The following is a 20,714-nucleotide window of genomic DNA, read 5'->3' on the forward strand; positions in this document are numbered from 1 at the left end:
ATGAAATAAGATGTAGAAATGATTACATCCTTTTCTGAACAAGTATGTGCTTAATCCGAGGGAACTGTTTGTTTGCATTATTACTTACTTTCTAGAACACAATTTGTAGATACTGGTGTATTTGAAAATGTTTTTCAACTTCTAAGATGGAGATGATTTTCTAAAGACATGTAATTGCTAGAAGAATTAGAGCACGAAGTTTTGAATTAATTTTCTGTGTGTTTAACATATAGTTACCATATGCTGACCAACATAATGCATGAACTAGTGAAGATATGGATGGAAGAAATGGCATGATATATATGTTGATATAGCCAGAAATGACTTGTTACTAATATTGTTGTATGTTTCATCAATTTTATTAAACTCATGTTGAAGCTTTTGTAGTGCTAATATCAGTATAGCAAATTGTTTCATAACAGTTAAAGTGTGATTAAAAACATACTTGCACTGGCAGGATTTTTTTTTCCTCCCCTTAAATTAAGCCGAAAATATTTTTTTTCCTACATTTGCTCAGCATAATTTGAAATGAAATTGTGATGGAAGTGGATCTTAATAATCAGTAAATCTTTTCATGCAGTCTGCTGGCAAAACAGATTGGTTTATTTGAAGATACTCATTCTCTCTCTTGATTTATGAATGCTTTGTTCCTTTAATCTCCTAGAGATGTCTACAGCTAGAACCATACAATGAAGTATGCCAGTACATGAAAGGTCTTAGCCATGTTGCAATGGGACAGTTTTATGAAGGCATAAAAGCTCAAACTAAAGTTATGTTGAATGATCCTCTACCAGGTCAGAAGGCCAGCCCAGAATATCTGAAAGTGAAATACCTCCGAGGTAAGCTGGAACTGTTTCTCCTTTTTTAAAGTTTTCTTAAATCCTTTGAGAACCCTAAAAGTACATGCATGTTTGTAGTTAATGGCCATTTTAAAGAAACTGGCGTCTTATGAGCACTGTTGGGTCTACCTGTTTAAAAATAGTGTACACTGATTCTTGTTTGTTCATACAATTAAAATCTAGAGCCAAAAATGAGATATACATTTCTGTATAATGGTAAAGAGTGTTGTGATATTTAGTTGAAATAGACTTATTTCTGCCTTGGAAATTAGCTAATAGCAGAATTAATTATCTAAGAGTAATGACTCATTAAAGTCATGTTGGTTAAGTGACAAATGTATAATCTGTTTTTCATTTTTATTTAATTGCATAAGTAGGCTGATTATGCAAACAGTATTTAATTTTATTTATTTCCTCCAGAGTATTCTAGATACTTGCATGCACATTTGGATACCCCTCTTACAGAGTATAATATTGATATAGATCTTCCTGGAAATTTCAAGGACCACTGGGCCAAAAATCTTCCTTTTCTTATAGAAAATTATGAAGAACAGCCAGGGTTACAGCCACATATAAAGTAGGTAATTTTTTTTGTTTTAAAGACTACTCCAAAAATGGTTGTGGTTTTTTCTTGTTTTTGGTTTTACTTTTTAAAGTGCTATTCCAAGGCATTATAGCAGCATTCGTGTTTAATACTATATGAAAGCGGAATTCCACTGAATGTGAAAATCCTTCTCAAAATCATAGGGGCTGGTTTAGCTTATAAAAGAAGGAGGACGACATGTAGGATGATTTTCTTCACTTCTGTCTTCACATAATCAATAATATTCACACAATGTTACATATTCTATGGCCTTACCGATTAACTATTCTATTTTTTTTCTTGCAATTAATGATAAGGTGTTTATAAGTTTGAGAACTCAGTGTAGCATTATGTAGCACCCTTGCTACAGTTTCTTGTGTGATAAGTTTTTGTTTTGTTGTAGGTGTAATTTCCTACATATGCAGTAGATTTTTTTAATGGCAGCTGGGTTTCACTGAGAAAAAATATTCTCTGGGGTAATTTAGATAACACGTATTTTAGGAGGAGGGTGATTTCAGTCAACAAAGCAGGGGATTTATTAGAATAGGCTTCAAAAATGTGTAGCTGATGGAAATATAGCTATTTCTTTTGCTGTAAACTGGTTTCTAGATATGTTTTCATGTATTTACTTCATGTAAAAAGTTGCTGAGTTCAAAATTACTGGCTTTTGTGTATGTGGAATAGAATCCACCTTTTTAGCACAAGATTTTGCAGAATTACAGGAGAAGTTACGGAATAAGGCTTTCAGTTTCTGTACATATTCTTTTCTTTCTTCATGTTAAAGTTCCTCAGGGTGAGTGCAACATTAAAGGATAATGTATTATCTGTGAACTTTATTTAGTATCACTTATTATGAGCAAGTCTGAAGGTGAAATACTGGTTGTGACAGTAATAAGATTTGCCATTGAATTCAGTAAGACCAGGATTTCTTTTGAGATACCAAGTTTAACTGCCTTGTACTGTGTGTGTTCAGTGGGAAGGGAGGAGGAGTGAGTGTTCTTTATACTGCTTTTAAGTATTTCACACACAAATGGTATTGATTGTCAGATGAACAATTCTATTTTACAACTTTCAGGGTTTTGGGGGGTTTTTGCCTAGTTGTGTCTGATGTGTGTTTTTTCTCCTCTGTAAGAGATGTGTTATTTCAGAATTTTGAAAGCTATAAGCCTGATGTGCAAGAACTTGTGTGTGTAGCTGATCATCTGGGTTCCATGATGCAGTATGAGACACCAGGATTTCTTCCAAATAAAAGAATACACAGAGGTATACTGAAAGATCTTGGTAAATTTGAGTGGGGGAAAAAATATTCCATGTGGTGATAATTTACTGCTATAACTTTGCTGTCTGCAGATTATTTTTATTCTCTGTTTCTTTCAAATCAGAGTAGTTATTTAGAGTAATCATTATGTCAGCAGTTTCTTGATCTAACTGTGGACTGGAAATCATGATCTCCCAGATTTTATTGATGTTGCAATTCTTTTTCTGTAAATACATCACTTTGCTGCTTTAATTTTCCTATCTGTACAAAAAGGAGTGTTTGGCTCTAATTGGTTTTCTGTTTCTGTTGTTGTTTGTCCCGCTTTCCTCGTGTCCCACCCCCAGCAATGGGACTGGCCACGCTAGAAGTAATGCAAGCTGTGCAGCGGACTTGGGCAAATTCGAAAGTTAGGATGAATGGGAAAACCAGACTGATGCAGTGGAGAGATATGTTTGACATTGCTGTGAAGTGGCGAAGGTAATGGTAAAAGAGAGAGCACAATCCTTGCATTGGTTGTAATAATGATGCATGGTTCAGTTAACCAGAGGACCGAAGTCACAGAATAGAAAATGAACACTTGCTACCACTCTGTAACTAGAAAGTGTTCTGAAAAAAGAGAAGGATGGTTTAGGTACAAGGAGGGCACTTCTGAAAATACTCCATTTTTCTTCTCTTTTTAGAAGAGGGGGGATAGCATTTCTGGTTGAGGCAAAGCTGTGAAAGACTACAGGATACATTGCAGCTTAGGTTAACAACTAACGGTTTCAAACTCCAGCAACATAAAATGCTTATGAGTTGGGTTTTTTTCTGAAGAAAATCATACATGCATTTCAATAAAAAGTTCTTCTTTGTGATCTCTGAATTCTAGCTTTTGTCTAAAACTATTCTGTAGGTGAACAAAGCTCAAAAGTATTCCACGGAGTGAAACGTGTGCCAATATTAACGTCCTTTGTCTTTGCAGGATAGCTGATCCTGATCAGCCTGTGCTTTGGTTGGACCAAATGCCTGCCCGAAGCCTTAGCAGAGGTTTCAATAATCACATTAACTTGATCAGGTATGAGAGTTTTACCAGACAGCCTTCCCACACACACTGAGGGATTGTACCAAAACTTACCAACCATTCATGAAACAGCATATTACAGTATTGAATGTACATGTGCTTAGTGTTTTGCCTTAATATTTCTTTTATATTTTCTAATGGAATGCTTGGGGTTTGTGCATCTCAAATTTTCCCTCGTGACACTTCCTCTTTTTCCTGAATTTTGATCATATAACTGAGTTATGTGAGTTTTTTACATACTCTCTTTAATTCCCAAATAAAAAATTTTTACATTTGAGGTAAAGTTCATCACAGCTGTTATTTTTGCAAATGCTGCTTCTCAAAGGTGGTGGCAGCAGTAATGAAACAATGGTGTTCTATTAGCTTCAATACCTGTTTACAATAGAGAGGAAAAATGCTTTTCTTTTAGTTGTCTTCAAAACAGGCAAAAGTAAAGCAAAAATGACAAAATAAGTATCCCATGAAAAGGTGCAGTTGCACTTTCACACAAAGGCAAAATTTAAAAGATTCAACCACTGTTGTACGTTCCATCTTCTCCCATGCTGCAAGACTCAGTATTGTAGTCATGACAGTGCTACCTGCTATGAAGTGGTAGAAGTCTGAGGGACTCAATGTGGCAACATCACTGTCAATCACAGGAGCAGAGCGTGATTGTGTAAGTAAATATGTAGCCAGGTTTCATCTTCCTTTTTTTTCCCCCATGTGTATGGGGATCTGTCATTCTGATTTTAGATCTATTTATTTCTTTTCTGAGAAGCTATATGGAAAAAGGACAAGGGAAGCGCAAAGTGTTCTCAAGAATTATTTCAGGTAGAGAAAACCAGTGATATTCTAATGTTCGCTTACAGAGGCTAGTAAGAATTTGTCCGAGGTCTTCCTTCCACTTTACAGAATGGACCCTAGCAGCCTCTGCTTCGCTTTAGGGAGTGGTTACAATGCACTGTTAAACTCCAGTGCAGATCAGTAGTTGCCTTGCAGGATGTGCTGCTTCTCCTACAGTCTTATGCTCAGGCTTCTGTCGTCTCTCAAGCAAAGCGTTAACATTTGGATTTCAAGCTCTGCTGTCTTTGCTGTCGCTGCATTTCTCTTCTTACACACATGATGGAGAAGAAACCATAAGCATCTACTTTGAGACAGGGATGTGTTCCATACTTCATCCATTTCTTCCTGATTTTATTTTAAATGGAAGAGTAAAAGCTTCGTTTTGAGGTGGTCTATGCTGGCGGAAGGGCATTTGTATAACAACACTTGATTACCAGGCTGAAAATAGCATTCAACACAGCCTACAGAAATGTGTCCCGGGATCTGTACAGGATCTCTGTGTCAGCAACTCTGTTTTTCACTGGCCAAAATACTTTACTTGTTTTCCTCTCATCAGAGGATGCTAGCAAAACTCATGATTCACTGTTCCAGCTATTTGGTGATTTCACAGAAATCTGAAAATAAACTTCTTGAACAATCAGAACAGTAGGCCCACAGTGAATCTAATTCTAACCTCTTGGATTTGACTCAGGCTTGACTTTTGAGGATCTCATCAGCATTTTGGTCATGCTTTTTTGATAGCTAGGTAGTGGTTCTCTGAAAATTAATTGATTTGACACTTTTGTGAAAGGAACAATAGATTTCAAGCAGCCTAAATAACACTGCCGTAGGAGTTGATCATACTTTAGTACTGGATGGTGATTGCATCCCTTTTGATTCTGGAAACCTGTACTTGTTTGATCATTCTGCATCTCAAGTAATAGCTGCTTTCATTGGCCAGCTTCTGTAGTGATTTTCTTCTGCTTTTGGATTCTGTCCTAATGATTTCACATGAGGTAAAGGGTGAAATAAATTAATATATTAATTTTTATATTAAATGGTAATAGTTTTTTAAATTCATTTTATTTTACTTCTAAAGCATGTTTAAGTCCATTATGACTTCTAAATGGCATTTTGCTCTTGATGGATTTACACATATCTGTATAATCTCCTTCTTGCACTACTCAACTGTAAAATGGCTGCCGACTGAAGATACTAACAGGCCACAGAGATAACACATTTTGTTGATAATTGAGATCACTTTATGGTCTTTTGACTATTTTTCAGGAAGACATACATTGTTTTATATTTGGGTTAACGTTTGAAAGTTGTTCTTGTAACTGTATAACTAAGGCTGAATTCTTTCTATAGCATGGCTACCTGAAAACCAGGTGTGACAGGAGATTATTGAGGCTGAGAAAAGGCAGCCTTCATGGTTATTAAAAAGATAGAAGCTGAGGTTTTATTTGGTTTAAATTGTACACCAGTAAAAAAAAAATTTTTGGATTAGATATCTGTTAGCATAATCTTTTTCTTTACATGGAATTCTTTGCATTTAAAGTCCATTATTGTTCAGTGATTCCTGTCAAATGAGTCTTGGCATGGAGGCACTAGCATTCAGTGACTGCTGAATTAAACATTCATTCCAGACTGGCAACGTGTTTGGAGAGTGTCAGAAAACAAAAACTTCTTTTGTTTGCTTTGAGTCAATTTGGGACCTTTTGTTAAAGATGTATGAGAAACATCTTGCAAACACAATGTTTGATAGGCTTCCAGATCTGAACATTCTCAAGGTGCAAGTATATTGGCTGTCACACTTCTTCATGAGTCTATAGACAAGTGTGACTGTGGCTTATCTCCTTTCTGCCTTAAATGATCAAAGCTACCAACTTTCATTTAAAGCAGGGAAAATGTTTTTGAAAGCTTAAGTTAATTTCATAGGCAAGACAAAGATTTGGAATCAGGTAAACATTAATGATATACTCAATATTCTTACAAAAACAAGGAAGACACTCTCTGGTCTGCTACTTTTGAATTCTTGGTGGCAGTGCTTATTAAACAAGGAGAAAGAGTGGAAATAGACACAAAGTACTTCTGACCACCCACCATCTTTTATTCTAGATGGCCTTACAGAATCATAGGTATGGTTTGGATGTGTTTTCCAAGATTTCCAAGGAAGATCCAGGTCCTTATACTGATGTGCTTCTGCCTGTTGTACAGATATTTTTTTAATACAGATGGAAAATGATGGGACGTACAACAAGGGCAAATTATGTATATAGATTTGTCTTCATCCTTCTGCTTTCCCTGCCTCCCTTTCCTATGTGCAGATATGTATATGTGTTCTAATTCTATTCAGTTTTTAAAGACTGATTCTGCCATTATTCTGAGACTAGGCCTACTAAAGTGTGAGACTGTGAGTCAGAAATTAGACAGAAATTAAGCTGCCAAAAATCACTTAGAGTGGGGAAGAAAGCTAGGTGTACACAGCTTCCTGTGATTGACAGTGGTTTTGCTTCCTCAGAGAGCGATAACGTTTGCTTTATAAAATCTTGTTTTGTAGACTGGGAGAAGAGGAAGGACTCCTACAAATGCAATAATGGTATGTAATTTTTCCTCTCAGAGTGGTTATAATCCTAGCAGGTTTCTACAAATTTTTTTTTTCATTAGCAGCCCATGGGAAAAAACAACAGTCTTTTGATGGTTTTGTTTAACAACTACTACTTGTAACTGATAGGAGTCAAAGCAAATCTGTAGAGGAACGTAGGTGAATAAAGAAAAATGCATGTGAACTGTCAGCTCAGATCAGCACGTGTATTGGCAGATATGTAAACTGGAGAGAGTTGGTTCTCAAAGTAAATCAAAGTACAGATTGAGAATTCTTTCCTGGTTCTGAAATACCTATAGGTGTAAATAACTCTAAATTATCCTTGTACAAACTGTTAATTATTGTATAGATAAGATTTACTGGGCATGGGCACACTGAAAATGGAGAACTATGCACGAAGTCAGAAAACAACACTACTAATGATATATGAGCTTTTGCAAGTTCACTATGGAATCTGTATTCAGAATGGGGGATGGACAATTCACCATTTCAGAGAAACCTCTAGTTCTCTAATTTACAAAGCGTCTGTGGCTAAAGTTCTGTCAAATATTAATGAGTAATATTTGTGTCTTAGCCCTGGGATGTTGGGTTGAAAAATAAGACTTTAAAAAACTCTTATCTTTTCTTCATAGGGGACAGGTTATTAACATGCGGTACCTGGAATATTTTGAGAAAATTCTTCATTTTATCAAAGATAGGATCCTTGTCTATCACGGGTAAATTACTGCTATGTTTTTTTTCCCTGCTTCACTCCCCTGGTAATACTGATTTGATATTTATATAATATTTATTTTATAAAGTCTGAGAGATGTTTTCTTAATTTTAGTAAATTCTGGTTTTTGTAGTATCTGTTATTATCTTATTTCTAATTGGAAATGCAAAATCCTATTCATTCCCAGATAAAGAAACTTTTAGGAAAAAAACATTGTGAATTACAGTATACCTAGAAACTAATAATGATGTTGAATTTGTACCCACAGTTTTGGCATGAGTGGGTCTCAATTCTTTCTAAAATAGGATTTATTAAAGATGTTGAATGTCCTCCTGGTAGTATAGAGCACAGTATCTCTGAATATTGAGATTAAATAATAGGAGTGAGGAAAAAGATACAAGAAGATATGAAAGTTAATTTTAATTGAAACTGGTGTTTGACAAATAGAGTTAAAGGAGCAGAGAACCTTTACTACCTGTTACGTAGATGGGTTGGTAGACTTTCTGCTGGAACAGAAGACAGTTGTAGAATCTTGAATGAAAGAATGTGACTAAAGATAGCTTGAAGATTGATGTTGGCATCTGTTTCAAACTTCGATCAGTTTGAGTAAAGCATCTTCCCCATTTGTGGCAACAGCATTCTGACAACATTAGAATTTAAGAAACTGTTTACCTTTAAATCCTCCAATTTTTTTTGGCCTGCTAACTTATATTAAATACTGTGTTCTGTTTTTCAATCTCATTATGCTACTTAAGTATCAAAAAACGAAAGTGCAGAAAATCAGTTGAAAACATTTAAGTTTTAGAAGATTTGTGATAATTGTTGAAGATACGTAAGTTCTGTAGTAACTGAGAAGTCTATCTTCTGTTGGGAGAAAGTTTGTTCAGAGTGAGCCAGCAGCATTTGACCTTAGACCAGAGCAATCTGTGCTGTGATTTTTAAAATAATTCTGTTCTTAAAATCCAGGTACAGTAGTTGATAAACATTAGAGCATTAGTTCAGTAGGTTTCCTTGTGGTTTGTCCAGGTGTGCCTGCATCTGTATTATTTTACATACCTTTGAGCTTACACAGAGGCATTTTGAGAAGAATATTTCTAAGATTAACTTTATTCTTCCATCTTTGTTCATCAACAACCCCCTGACCACATGCATGCATGCAAACACTGTTCAATGGTTTAGTGGCCAAAAGCAAATGAGTAAGATAAACCTCAAGTTTGAAGTTGAGGTTTAAATCTCCAAAAAATAAGCTGAGCTCTGGTATAGGAGAAAATTGCATTTTCAAGAGTAGGAGAGCTTGTGGCCAAATACGAAGAAACTAATTTTCAGAGATGACATAACTTTCAATAATTTATTCCACAATGGCTAATCAGGTTAAAGCTAGATGGAGTTCCAGAAATGCTACATGTGTTCAACCATTATGATTCCATGTTTATTTTTTTTTCCAGTGCTAATAATCCAAAAGGACTATTAGAGGTTCGAGAAGCTTTGGAAAAGGTACATAAAGTAGAAGATCTTCTTCCCATAATGAAGGTAAATTAAAGAAAATTTTCAGACTATGATAAGTGTAGTAAAACTTATTCTGGGAGATACCCGGTTCCTCAGAATGTAACCATTGTGTATAAGCTTAAAATGAATAATGGGAAACACTAACTTAAACCTGCATATGTAGGGTATTGACCGTCCCTTTGGTATTTACAGACGTGTGTTATGTATTTGAAAGGCTTGGCCTAACTGCAAATTGGTAAAGAAATGGTGGGAAAACAACATGTTGAATGTAATCCTTTGAAGCCAGCCTTATCATCCAGGAGAGTTTGTGGTCAGATACCCAATAAAGGGCTTGCAGTATGCCTGTATAGTATGAAGGAAAAAAGTTGAAGGTGTGTGTCTGAAAGATGAGGAACCTGGAAGCTCTTTTTACCTTAGGTTTATTGGTGCAGGTCAGTATGTGGTGAGGCTGACAGGGAAATGGGAGGAGTACTTGCCTTTGTGACTGATAGCTAATCTGAAATGGTTTACATTCTTGTGTTTGGAAGACTGTCAATAAAGGAGCGGGGAAACCTGCAGGTTTTCTTCTTGATGGTGGTGGTCTTGTAGAAAGGCTTGGGGTTTATGACATGCAAAATGACTTATATTCCAGGCTTGAGCTGGATTTAATTAAAATGTTTTCCCCCCACTCCCTCAAATTATTCTGGGATGAGCAGTATGCAAGTACTTGGGTTTGGGGAAACACTGTTACGAAGTATTTCTTTTTAAAGGATTGGACAGGATTTTATTTAGAATAGTATAAAATTTGGGAAGAAACAGTCATTCTAAACAGAGACAAACTGACTTTTGTATTGGGTGTGTCCACATTGCATTTTCGTATCTAAGCAAAGCTGATGGATTGCCATAGAACAGGGCTCTCTGAAGATACGTTGCTGCTACTACTGATAGACTGGATTTGGATATGTTCACAGTAGTAGTGCTTGCTCACTTGTGCACTACTGTATCTTTACAGAAGCTAAATCGCTCAAGCACTGAATTTTTCTGTATTTTAAAAATGTATGTTACTATTAAAAATGTCTTCAAAGAACATACCATAGTTTTGGAGGTCCTTTTTATATTACTGACTTGTTCTTAGCCTTGAAAGATGGATCCAAGTGGATACTAACTGAATGTAAACAAAAACTTATGATGAAGAAGTGGATGTTGGAGTGGATAGATAATTAAGTGTTCCCACACACAAACGTGCAAATAGAGCCCCCATAGAGCATCTAGTATAGCTCCTGTTGAATAGTAGGCTGGAAAAAATGCTATTAATGGACTTAAAAACATAGGTTACTTCAAGAGAATGAAAATGTATAAACGTGATGAACTATACTCAGTTCATACTCAGGTATGAATCTTCTGTATCCCATTCCAAAGTGTGTCGAAGTGGAACGCTGTCTCTTACTAGAGGCTTTTAGATTTATTTCTCTGAAATAAATGCAGATTCTCTCTAAACAAAACATTCTGGATCACAAGTTCTGTGATAAAATAATTGCCTGAGTAATTCACTCAATGCTATTGCATAACAGTCATTAATAGTGCTTATATAAAATGAATGTCTGCTAATATTGATGTAGTTTGGTTATTCGGGTAGCTGGGGAATGTTGTACGTCAGAAGCTGCGCTATCGTCTTTACTTAGAGTTTTGCCTGGTTTATACAACTCTGGCTAACCTCCAGGACTTCCGTTCTTGGCAGGCCCCGGCCGCCCCGTGCCCGGGTCTGTGATGTCCGGAGGCAGAGCAGCGACTCTTTCACGGGCACCCCCTTGCCATGGGGAAGGGGCTTGCGTGCCCTTGTGAGGTTGAGAGCTGTGCTGGTGGTGGCATGTGCCTCCGGTAGGGTCTCCCAAGCCAGACAAGTCTCAACTGAAGGGTCAGACAAAGTGTGTCCAGGGGCAGGATGGGCTCACTAGCCTTCGGGCAGCCATCCTAGGAGAAGGACAACTCTGACTCCAAACCCGGGCAGATGGAGCTCGTTTAGCCTTATAAGGCATCCATCATCTAAGAGAAGGACACTCTAACCGAACCTACGACCCGAGGACTTCGCTGTCACTGTCCAAGCTCGCTAGGCCCTGGCAGATGAACCTCAGGTGTAAAGGGTGGAGCCAGTTCCGCGCACGCTGCACCTCACCTAAAAAATCCACCGCACAGGCCCGGAGGGTGCACTCATCGCTTGCAGTGAGCGTGGGGATCTTCGTTCGTGAAGCCAAGCCATGATGATGATGATGACAACTCTGGCTACAGCGTTACCCTTAGATAATGTGGCTTTGTAAAGCTCTTAAACTTTGTGGTATTTTTTTCTAAGCAATGGTTGCTGTGAGCTGTGTTCTGGAATCCCCACTTAAGCTAATGAAGCTACTTCTTAGTGTAAACATGAAACAGGCTCTCAAATTCCTGCTTTTGCATTTACATTGTTACCCCAAAAGGTTACTATCAACATGCAACAAGGAGATATCTGTACAACTCAAACTGCTTTGTACAGTTGCTTTTCATAAACAGTGCTGCTTTATATTTCCTATAAAGCTGAATGTCAGTATGCCTCATTCAGTATTTAAGATTTCTACTCAGTAGGAGATAAAGGATAATTTAAATAATGTAGCTGACAGTAACTCTTCGCCCTGTTCCCTCGGTTTGTCCATTTTCATTTCTGTTCAGTGTATTTCAGGTGTTTCAGAACAATAGCTAGGCAGTTATGTCTCTGTTCATTCTAATATTACTTTCTTTTTTCTTCTTTTGGAAGCAGTTTAACAGTAAAACAAGAGACGGATTTACTGTGAACACAAAGGTCCCCAGCCTCAAGGATCAAGGGAAAGAATACGATGGATTCACAATTACAATAACAGGAGATAAGTATGTTTGCTATTTCTAATGGTTCAGGTACATTAAGTAACGATCAAGTACTAGCAATCTTCTCAAATGCCATTTCTATTTGCATAAAGTGGGTTTTGGTTTTCAGTAGTAGCATTTTTGTAAAAAAAACTAAAAAATGTGTTCATTTGAGGACTCCTGTTCCTGTTGTGTTCCCTAACAAAGAAGGATTATGGATAACATTGATGGAGTAGGCCTAGTTGAGACAATTCTCTATAATATCTAGCACAAAAGTGAGGAGAGACCTTATTATTCATCTTAAACTATAAAATGCACAAAGGGGGAATATCTCAAAAATCTCAGTCTTTATACACATCAAAATACATTTATTGTTGTGAGATCTTGTCTGTTATGGTGACTGAAAGGTCCTGAATGGAATGGAAATTTCTGTGATCCAAGATTGGAAGAGACTCTATTCGGATTTTTGGCCTTTTTTTATATTTATTTTTGAGACATTTGAAGCCCTTCTATCTGCAAACACCGGTGTAGGTAGTACCTGGATGTATGAGGATACAATCAGGAGTCTGTGGGCCACTCTTTGGGTGAGGTAGTAAATGTCTCACTTTATGGATACTGGGTCCATGTCTTCTTGAAGAATGAGCTCAGAAGCTCTGTCCTACTTCTAACTAAAAACTTTGGCTTTTGGTGTATAAAATTCTATGCATTGGAATTTTTCCCAAAACCTGTGTGCTTCCAGTGAGTGGCATGGAAGCTAAACTTCTCTTCTAAAATGTTAAACTGTCTCTTGGGTTTTAATTTTACATTCTAATCATATGCCTATATATAGTGAAATGGCATTAAATATATGGCCTAACTGTTTTGGGTAACCTATTTTGATGTCAGTAAAACAGTCTAATTTTGTACTGCACAAACTTTGTTCTGCATCAGTTGGTGTGTGTTGATCCCTTGTTTGTAACTCTGCTTTTATTTCAAAACAATTCCATTTTGATAGTTTAAAAGTTAAGAAAACTGCAGTTTACATTCTATACAACAATCTCAAGCCCATGAAGACATTCTAAAATATCATATTTCTTATTTTTTACCTACACTTCAAGTGTAACGCTAATGCTTGTCTTGCAGCTTACCCAGGATATTAGATTATGCATCAAGCTCTGTTGAAAAAATTTCTTACCTCCTTTTTTGTTTCATCTGCTTGATAGAGTGGGAAACATACTATTTTCTGTAGAAACTCAGACAACAGAAGAGAGAACACAGCTGTATCATGCAGAAATAGATGCACTATATAAGGATCTAACAGCTAAAGGAAAAGTTCTCATTCTATCTGCAGAGATGGGGGTAAGGATATTTTAATGGAAATTATTAATTCCTTGATAAGCTTATATTATGGTTTCTGTGCCTTCTGTTTACCAGTCACTATTCTAATAATTTTTGACAGTTCTTAATAAAACTGACTGCTTGTTTAAGTCTAGTTGTAACAAATACCATAAGAAGTGGCTATATTTCTGTCTCTTACTTTAAAATTTGCTGTGCTTTGCTGCTGTAATAGAGTCCAGACAAGGTCTCAATATCACAGCATGTTCCTTTTTTTTTTTTTCCTCTTCCTCCTTTATTTTCTTTATTTTTCTTATGGGTCTATGTTAACTGTTTTATCATCCTTAGACACGCTGCTTAGGATCTGGTTCATGGTGGCTACATGTAAGATGGGAAGTAACACATATTTATGAGAAGTACTAGAACTGTGTTTGTGTTGATTTGTATTTCTATGAGAACGTGACTACAACTGACTTGTGCTTTCCATTTTTCATCCTTTAATATAGTGTAGGTGAACTGTTTCATCTGAATTTTGAAGGTATAATAAAATAATTTGCTTAAACATCTGTTAATCAGACTTCAACTTCTCAGCTTGACATTTTTCACATTTGAAATCATTCTTTAAAAAAAAATAATCACAGTACTATTAGACTTTCTAATATGTGTTCCTTTATCTGGTATTACCTGGCTGTTAAATTATCTTTAATTCACTTTTTTTTTTCCCCTCTTGCTTAGGAAGTAGATGCTGTTTGCAACTTGATTCTGTCATTAGTTTATTACTTCTATAATTTAATGCCACTCTCAAGAGGATCTAGGTTAGTGATTGTCTTTATCATGTCTGTTTTCTTGGATGCATGCTGTAAGATATCCACGTGTTTGCACTATCTTAATTTATTTTTTTAAATATAAGAAAAAGATTAAAAAGCTTTGGATTGAGCTGTGTGTCCTGCAGTCTCTCATTCTGTGCTGCCATGATGATGGGTATTGACTTACAAACTAGCTTTTAAAACAGTACTAATTGCTGATGGTAACTATTGATAGCTGCATATATATTTAAAATGATGAGTAGGCTGTATTTATAGACTTAAATTCACAGATAGAAAAGTGTAATTTTTAAATTGTAATTCTTGGATTCCTAATCCATATTATGTTACACCACTGTAATTTCACTTAAGAAGCTTTACCAAATCACATTTTTAAGACAAAATATACTTTGAGATAACTTATTTTGGTAAAGTCCCATGAGTTGCAGATCTCTTCAACTGAAATTCTAGTTTAATTCAAATCTGACTACCTGTTAAAACTATTATGAATCTCTGTTCCATAAAATGCTTAAGATCTTTCAGCTTATTTTTAAAAACAGTTCAGTAGAAAATAAAATTTAAAAAATCCTAAGTCTCCATTTTATAATCAGACTTTGTCTTTATCTCACTGAATGTAAAAATTAACAGAAATTATGTCTTGAGTTTTACAATTAAAATAAAGTTAAATTTATAATAAAGGTTAAGTAACTGAACAGCTTTACAGTGCCTCTGGCTCTCTTGCAGCAGAGCTCATAAACTCTTCTGGGCTACAGCTGAGTTTATTGGCAAGAAGGGTTTGCTTTGTTTTGAGCTCTGTGGAGCCTTAAGAACTCGTAAGTCTGAAATTATGATTCTGACTACTGTAGAAACAGTACTCTTCAGCAGTTAAACTCCATAGGGTCATAACTTCATTCCCGTGGTGTTGGAAAGTAACAGTGATTTCACTTTTTAAGTATTTGATTCTTGTTTTTATTTCCAATATGAAGTAACTAGCACAGTAATTTTTACTAGCCTTCTATGAAACAGTACTGTGTTCTCTTTCGTTTGTAGTCTAAAGTAGCATTATGGAAAGACTGTACTTTTACTATACTTCATTTATTTGATTTTTGTTTTTGTTAGTGTAATAGCTTATTCAGTGATCATGGGAGCACTAATGGCAAGTGGAAAAGAAGTATCAGGAAAGATCCCTAAAGGAAAGGCAAGTATCCATATACACTGTTTCAGCCTTGATGAAGGAAGGAAAATTCTAAATGTAAGGAAAGAGCTGTAAGAAATAACAGAATTTGCACTCATTTTCTGGAGATAGCTTAGCTGCCTACTATGGTGTCTTGCAGCCTGAGAGAGCTGCGAAAATTTCATTGCTGTCCCGACAGCAGGTAAGATTTAGAGATAGTATGTGCAGTAATTCTGGTTAGTCAGATTGTAGCAGTTTGTGTTCCACCGTAATTTCGTAGTTGTAACTGAAGCATTTCTAGTGTGCTGTGCTGCTCTTTCTAGCTTGCTTTAAGAAGGGTTCTGAGAATACTTGCGCAGAATTAGTGACTCTCCTGGCACACAGCAGAAATTTTCTGTCTTTGCTCTCAGTGTATTCCAGAGCATTTTGGGCTTCATAACTAGAAATGTATTTACAATGTCTCTTGATTTCTCCTTGTCCTCTGTATCCTGCTTAAATTAAGTCCTAGTTTTTAAGTGACTAGTTTGTATGTTGTATCCTCTTGTTCAATACAGAGTTTCCCTGTTTTTATTCAGCTATTGGTTCTGTTAGCTGTGTTAACTTTTCAGCATGAAAGGAGTGAAAGCATCTCTGTCTCTTTAATTTAACATCAAAAAAATCAGTGAAATTCCAGTGAGAATCAAAGCTGTTGGAGAAAATATCCTGCATGGATAACTGAAGAAAGAGCAACTTTCCCTTTTGTTTTAGAAAGCCCTGAAAACAATGAAGTTCGTCCTTTCAGGACAATGAACTCCTGGCAGCTTTTAAGAGCAAACTGCACTTGCCTAGAAGCAAGGAAACTGTCTTTTCAGTAAGCAGTAAGCTGGTATTTTCACCCTCTTGTGGGAGTTAGCTAAGATAACAGTCTTATGTGGATTTAATTATGCATCTTCTTAGGACTTAATAGGGTAATGCATTTTGCTGACTGATCTTATGCAAGCAAGCAGAGTTCCAGGATTACTAAAAAGCAGGATTTCTGATTTATTGGAAGCTTTTTATTTTTACATGTGAGGGTTTTCTCCTGAAACAGAGTGACTGAATTGGAACAAAACTATTTTTCTCTAGCTGGAAGGAATTGTTTTCACCAGTTGAATGAAACTGGGTTGTTTGGTTGTTTTTTTTGTTGATTTGTTGTGGTTTTGGGTTTTTTTTCCAGATTCCTCAAAAGGGTATTTCTGGTGCCAGTCCTGTGACAGCGTGCATTATCAGACTGCTGTGAAGGCAACAATGCCCAGTAGTCAGGAGTCGTGTTATTGTCTGTCAGTTCAGTCAGCAACCATGGCCAGTGTAGCTTCCAGTATTGGCTGTGATGGGGTGTGCCAACTCACAGAGAGTTTTAGTGCCTGGCATGCATGCTGACTTCCAAACTGGTGATGAGGGGCAAATTAGACTAGGCATAGACTAGTTAGTAGGTTTACTCCTGTCTTCTAAGGATGTAGGTAGCATGTTCTCAGAACCCTTCCTTGAGTTCAGCTGAAATTCACTGAACCACAGAAGTGTCAGCTTAAATGTTTCAGTACTAGTGAACCAATGGTTTTGACAGAACATCGTTCTGCTGAAGTCTCATGAAGTAGCACAGATAGAGTTCTTGGCTATATGTAGTCAAACTTGTCTGAAAACCCACTATGAAACAAAGTAATACAGAATGCCTGGAAAGTCCATTATACATCTTCCAGTGTGTGATACAGTATTTTACAGAACACAGTATGTAGAAATGAGAAATATCCCCATTTTATTTGGACATCGTAATAGAGGGCTGAAGGCAGTCAGTGTTTTCCGGCACTCATTAGTATAAACATCTTGTTAAGAGATAAAAAAAAATAAATAACGGGATTTTGCTTACAAAAGGAAGGATATGTTTTTGAAGTGGAATGTATATGTTAAGAATATTTGAGGATTAACTTCCTGAAATTAGAGAATTTTAAAATTCTCCAATTTCTTAAGATCTCTTTTATTTTGATGCCTTTTCAGCTGGTTGATTTTGAAGCAATGACAGCATCAGGATCTGAAGCTTTTAGCAAAATAGCAAGGAGCTGGATGAACCTAAAAAGGTAAATATTTTTGTTCAGATGTGGTGTGGGGAAATAAAATGTGAAAGGCTTTATATGTAAATTTTAAACCTATTCTAAAAAAGGTTACTTAGAAATTGTTAATTTGGTTAATAATTCAGTATATTTTTTTTAACACTATTTAGGAACTGATAAGACAAGATTTGAATTTATAAACACAATGGTTTATTTATAGCCTAACAGTAGTTAGTGGTCTAAACATTCATTTATGCAAATATTATCCTCTGAGAAAATTATTTGGGTTAATATCGTCTTCATTTTGTCCAGTGGTCAAACTTGCTTTATTTTTTTTTTTAATCATTAGTAAATCTGGTGATTGAGTCAATAAAGCAGGGAAAAATGTTAAGTTTTTTTTCATTCTTATGGATCACTTCAAACTACATATCAAAAGTCATTTATGTATCTTTTAGTGCTATTTTAATCTGGAGAATAAGTATTTTCGAAGTAGGTGGAAGTTTTTAATATACAGAATTACATTATTTACTATAACTGCATGACTTCTATGTAGTGCTTTAAAATTTTGTTTTCATATGAATTGATTTTTGAATACTGAACACATTAATTCCTTGTCAATATTATGAATGTGGTGCAATTTCTGATTATTCCCCATTCAAAATCTAAAAATTGGGCCAAAGACAAAACCAATTTTAGTATCCTTCAAGTCAGGGTCAAGACATTTAAAGGGTGCTGAGAGAACTGGCCGATGTTCTTACAAGGCTGACTGTAATCTCTGAAAGGTTGTGCACATCAAGGGATGTTCTTGGTGACGGCAGGGAGAAGGTCAGAAGGACTACCCAGGGAGATTATAGGCTGGGCAGTCTCACTTTGGTCCCTGGGAAAGTCGTGAAGTGAGTCCTCTAGGAAAGCATTTCAGGGTATATGAAGGAGGTGACCGGAGGTAGTCAATATAGGTTTACCAACATTGTGTGACCCAGTATGATTGCTTTCTGTGATGAAACAACTAGATCTGGGGATGAAAAGAGAGTAATTGATGTTGTTTATTTTTACTTCAGCCAGGACTCGCACAGTACTGTCATACCAAGATAGCACAATATAGTCTGGGTGATTGGACAGCTAAGTGAGTAAAAAGCTGTCTGGATAATCAGATTTAGGGGGTGCTCAGCACTTCAGAACACAGATAGAATACTGCATCAAGTTTGGTGGCAGCTGCAGTAAAGACTGCGATAAAGTGGACCAGATTCAGTTAAATGGTCACAGTCAGGAGCATATGCCTTAAAAGGAGTCAGATAGGCTTGTTCAGCCTGGAGAAGAGAAGGCTCTGACCGAGCAACACCTCTGCAGTACCTCCGAGTATAGAGAAAATGGAGCCAGGCAGTGCTTGCTGGGAGGACAAAAGGTAACGTGCACAAGTTGAAACAAGGTTCAGACTGAGCATTATCTTTGCACTTATGGTAGTCAAGCAGCAGAGCGGGCTGCCCAGAGAGGCTGTGTCATCTCCATCCCTGGAGATTTTTAAGACCCAACAGGATAAAGCCCTGACAACCCTGGTCTGACTTCCCAGTTGACCTTGCTTTGAGCAGGATGTTAGATCACAGACTTCCTGAGGTCCGGTCCAACCTGTGAGTTATTCTGAGACCCTGAGGAACTCTACAGCTACTGTTAGTGCTGAATATCTTCACACTGATTAATGTTTAACTTCATTATTAGTGGTGCTTAGCCTAGTGAATGTCACTAGACTATAAAATCTCTTCCTAAATGAAAAAGGTTGTAAGAAGACAGAGTCATGCTAAAAATCTACATGTCCATGCAGTCAAATTCAGCATTTACTGAGGAGTGACATTTTTAAACTACATCGTAGCAAGTTGCGGTTTTTCTTGAAAGTAGTCTGCACAAATATTGTGACTTGGTTGTCTTGGAAATATAAAATATTTTTGGTTCCCACAATTTTTTACTGTAAATGTCCCAATTTATATACTCAACTTCTTTCATAATCCTCTGTTCATGTTGGGTTTTTTGTTTGTTTGGGTTTTTTTAAGACATATCTTGACTAAAGGGGAACTTCTCTCTTGGGAGCAAAGTCAGCTTAAGCCATTTTAACCCTGCCTATGTGTTTCTGACTCTCAGTTGTACTGTTGGAATTCGTGGGAAACCATAGCAAACCAGATCAGGGAACTGATTTGATTTCGAATCTTGCCAAAACCAAAATTTGTTTTCAACCGAGACAATTTCATAGCATAATCCCACCAGTAGTATTGCTGGCTTAGATGAAAGAAGTATAATGGGCAAGAAATGAACTGGAGTGGGAAAAATGCTAAAGTTGGCTTTAGTTGATGCTGAGAAAAATCTCTGTAGAACCACAGCCCAAAGTACTTGAAGTAATAATATGAAGGTAATTAACCTGAGCAGCTAATTTGTCTGTGGTAGAAAAATAATAGCTAGTAAGGTAAGTAAGGCTTGAAAACTTAAAGCAGTAAAATTTTGCTTTAACTTCTGCCAATTCCAAAGACTTTTATGTAGTCATTATTTTCATTCTGTATAGTGAGTGAAGAGTCATGAGAAGCAAGAGCTGATTGTGAGCAACAGATTTTTGACTTCAGGTCCCAAATTTGTTGGAGAAGGGGATGAAGAGAAGTATAAGCTAATGTGTTAACTTCCAGGTAAATCATAAAACTCAGCAAAAGATGAATTTTCTTTTTTTTCCTCCTCTTTCAGTATTTCACCATCTTACAAGAGCCTACCATCAGTATCAGAGACTTTTCCAACCCTGAGAACGATGATTGAAGTACTAAATACAGATGCATCTCATTGTCTAAAAAAAACTGTAGTTGTTGTATAATTTATACGAATAAAAGGCTAAAAGGTATTGCTTCATAAATTATTTTGAAGGTGAAATTACCATCAAAATGGTTTGGGTTGGTTTTGTTTTTTTTAAGAGTAAACTTACTTGACTAGTTATCACTAGGATATCTGATCAATAACATTAAAACAGAAAAAAAGTAGAACAGCTGATTTCTTGTGTTGAGGTAAACTCTAACAGGAAATACAGTTGTTCAGGGGCCAAACTGAAGAGTGATATGAAACTTGATCATGGTTATGATCTGAACATAGTACAGGTGAAATTTATTTAAAAAAAAGAGTAA

The 20,714-nt window shown here is 36.3% G+C and overlaps 1 protein-coding gene across 1 annotated transcript; it reads left to right on the forward strand.

The window, feature by feature from the left end:
* Positions 1 to 664: 664 nt before the first annotated feature.
* On the forward strand, positions 665 to 20,425 carry TTC13 (tetratricopeptide repeat domain 13; the record flags this gene model as incomplete). The annotated part of the gene is made up of 13 exons (XM_010132184.1): positions 665 to 839; positions 1,260 to 1,416; positions 2,555 to 2,685; positions 3,025 to 3,157; positions 3,642 to 3,734; positions 7,782 to 7,865; positions 9,307 to 9,391; positions 12,129 to 12,238; positions 13,417 to 13,552; positions 14,264 to 14,343; positions 15,451 to 15,529; positions 17,516 to 17,595; positions 20,287 to 20,425. Coding segments are annotated over 13 exons (1,467 nt in total), but the record flags the coding sequence as incomplete, so codon positions are not given.
* Between the last annotated feature and the right edge of the window lie 289 nt (positions 20,426 to 20,714).

This window comes from Buceros rhinoceros, unplaced genomic scaffold, assembly GCF_000710305.1.
Source record: "Buceros rhinoceros silvestris isolate BGI_N320 unplaced genomic scaffold, ASM71030v1 scaffold31492, whole genome shotgun sequence".
NCBI classification, from domain to species: Eukaryota; Metazoa; Chordata; class Aves; order Bucerotiformes; family Bucerotidae; genus Buceros; species Buceros rhinoceros.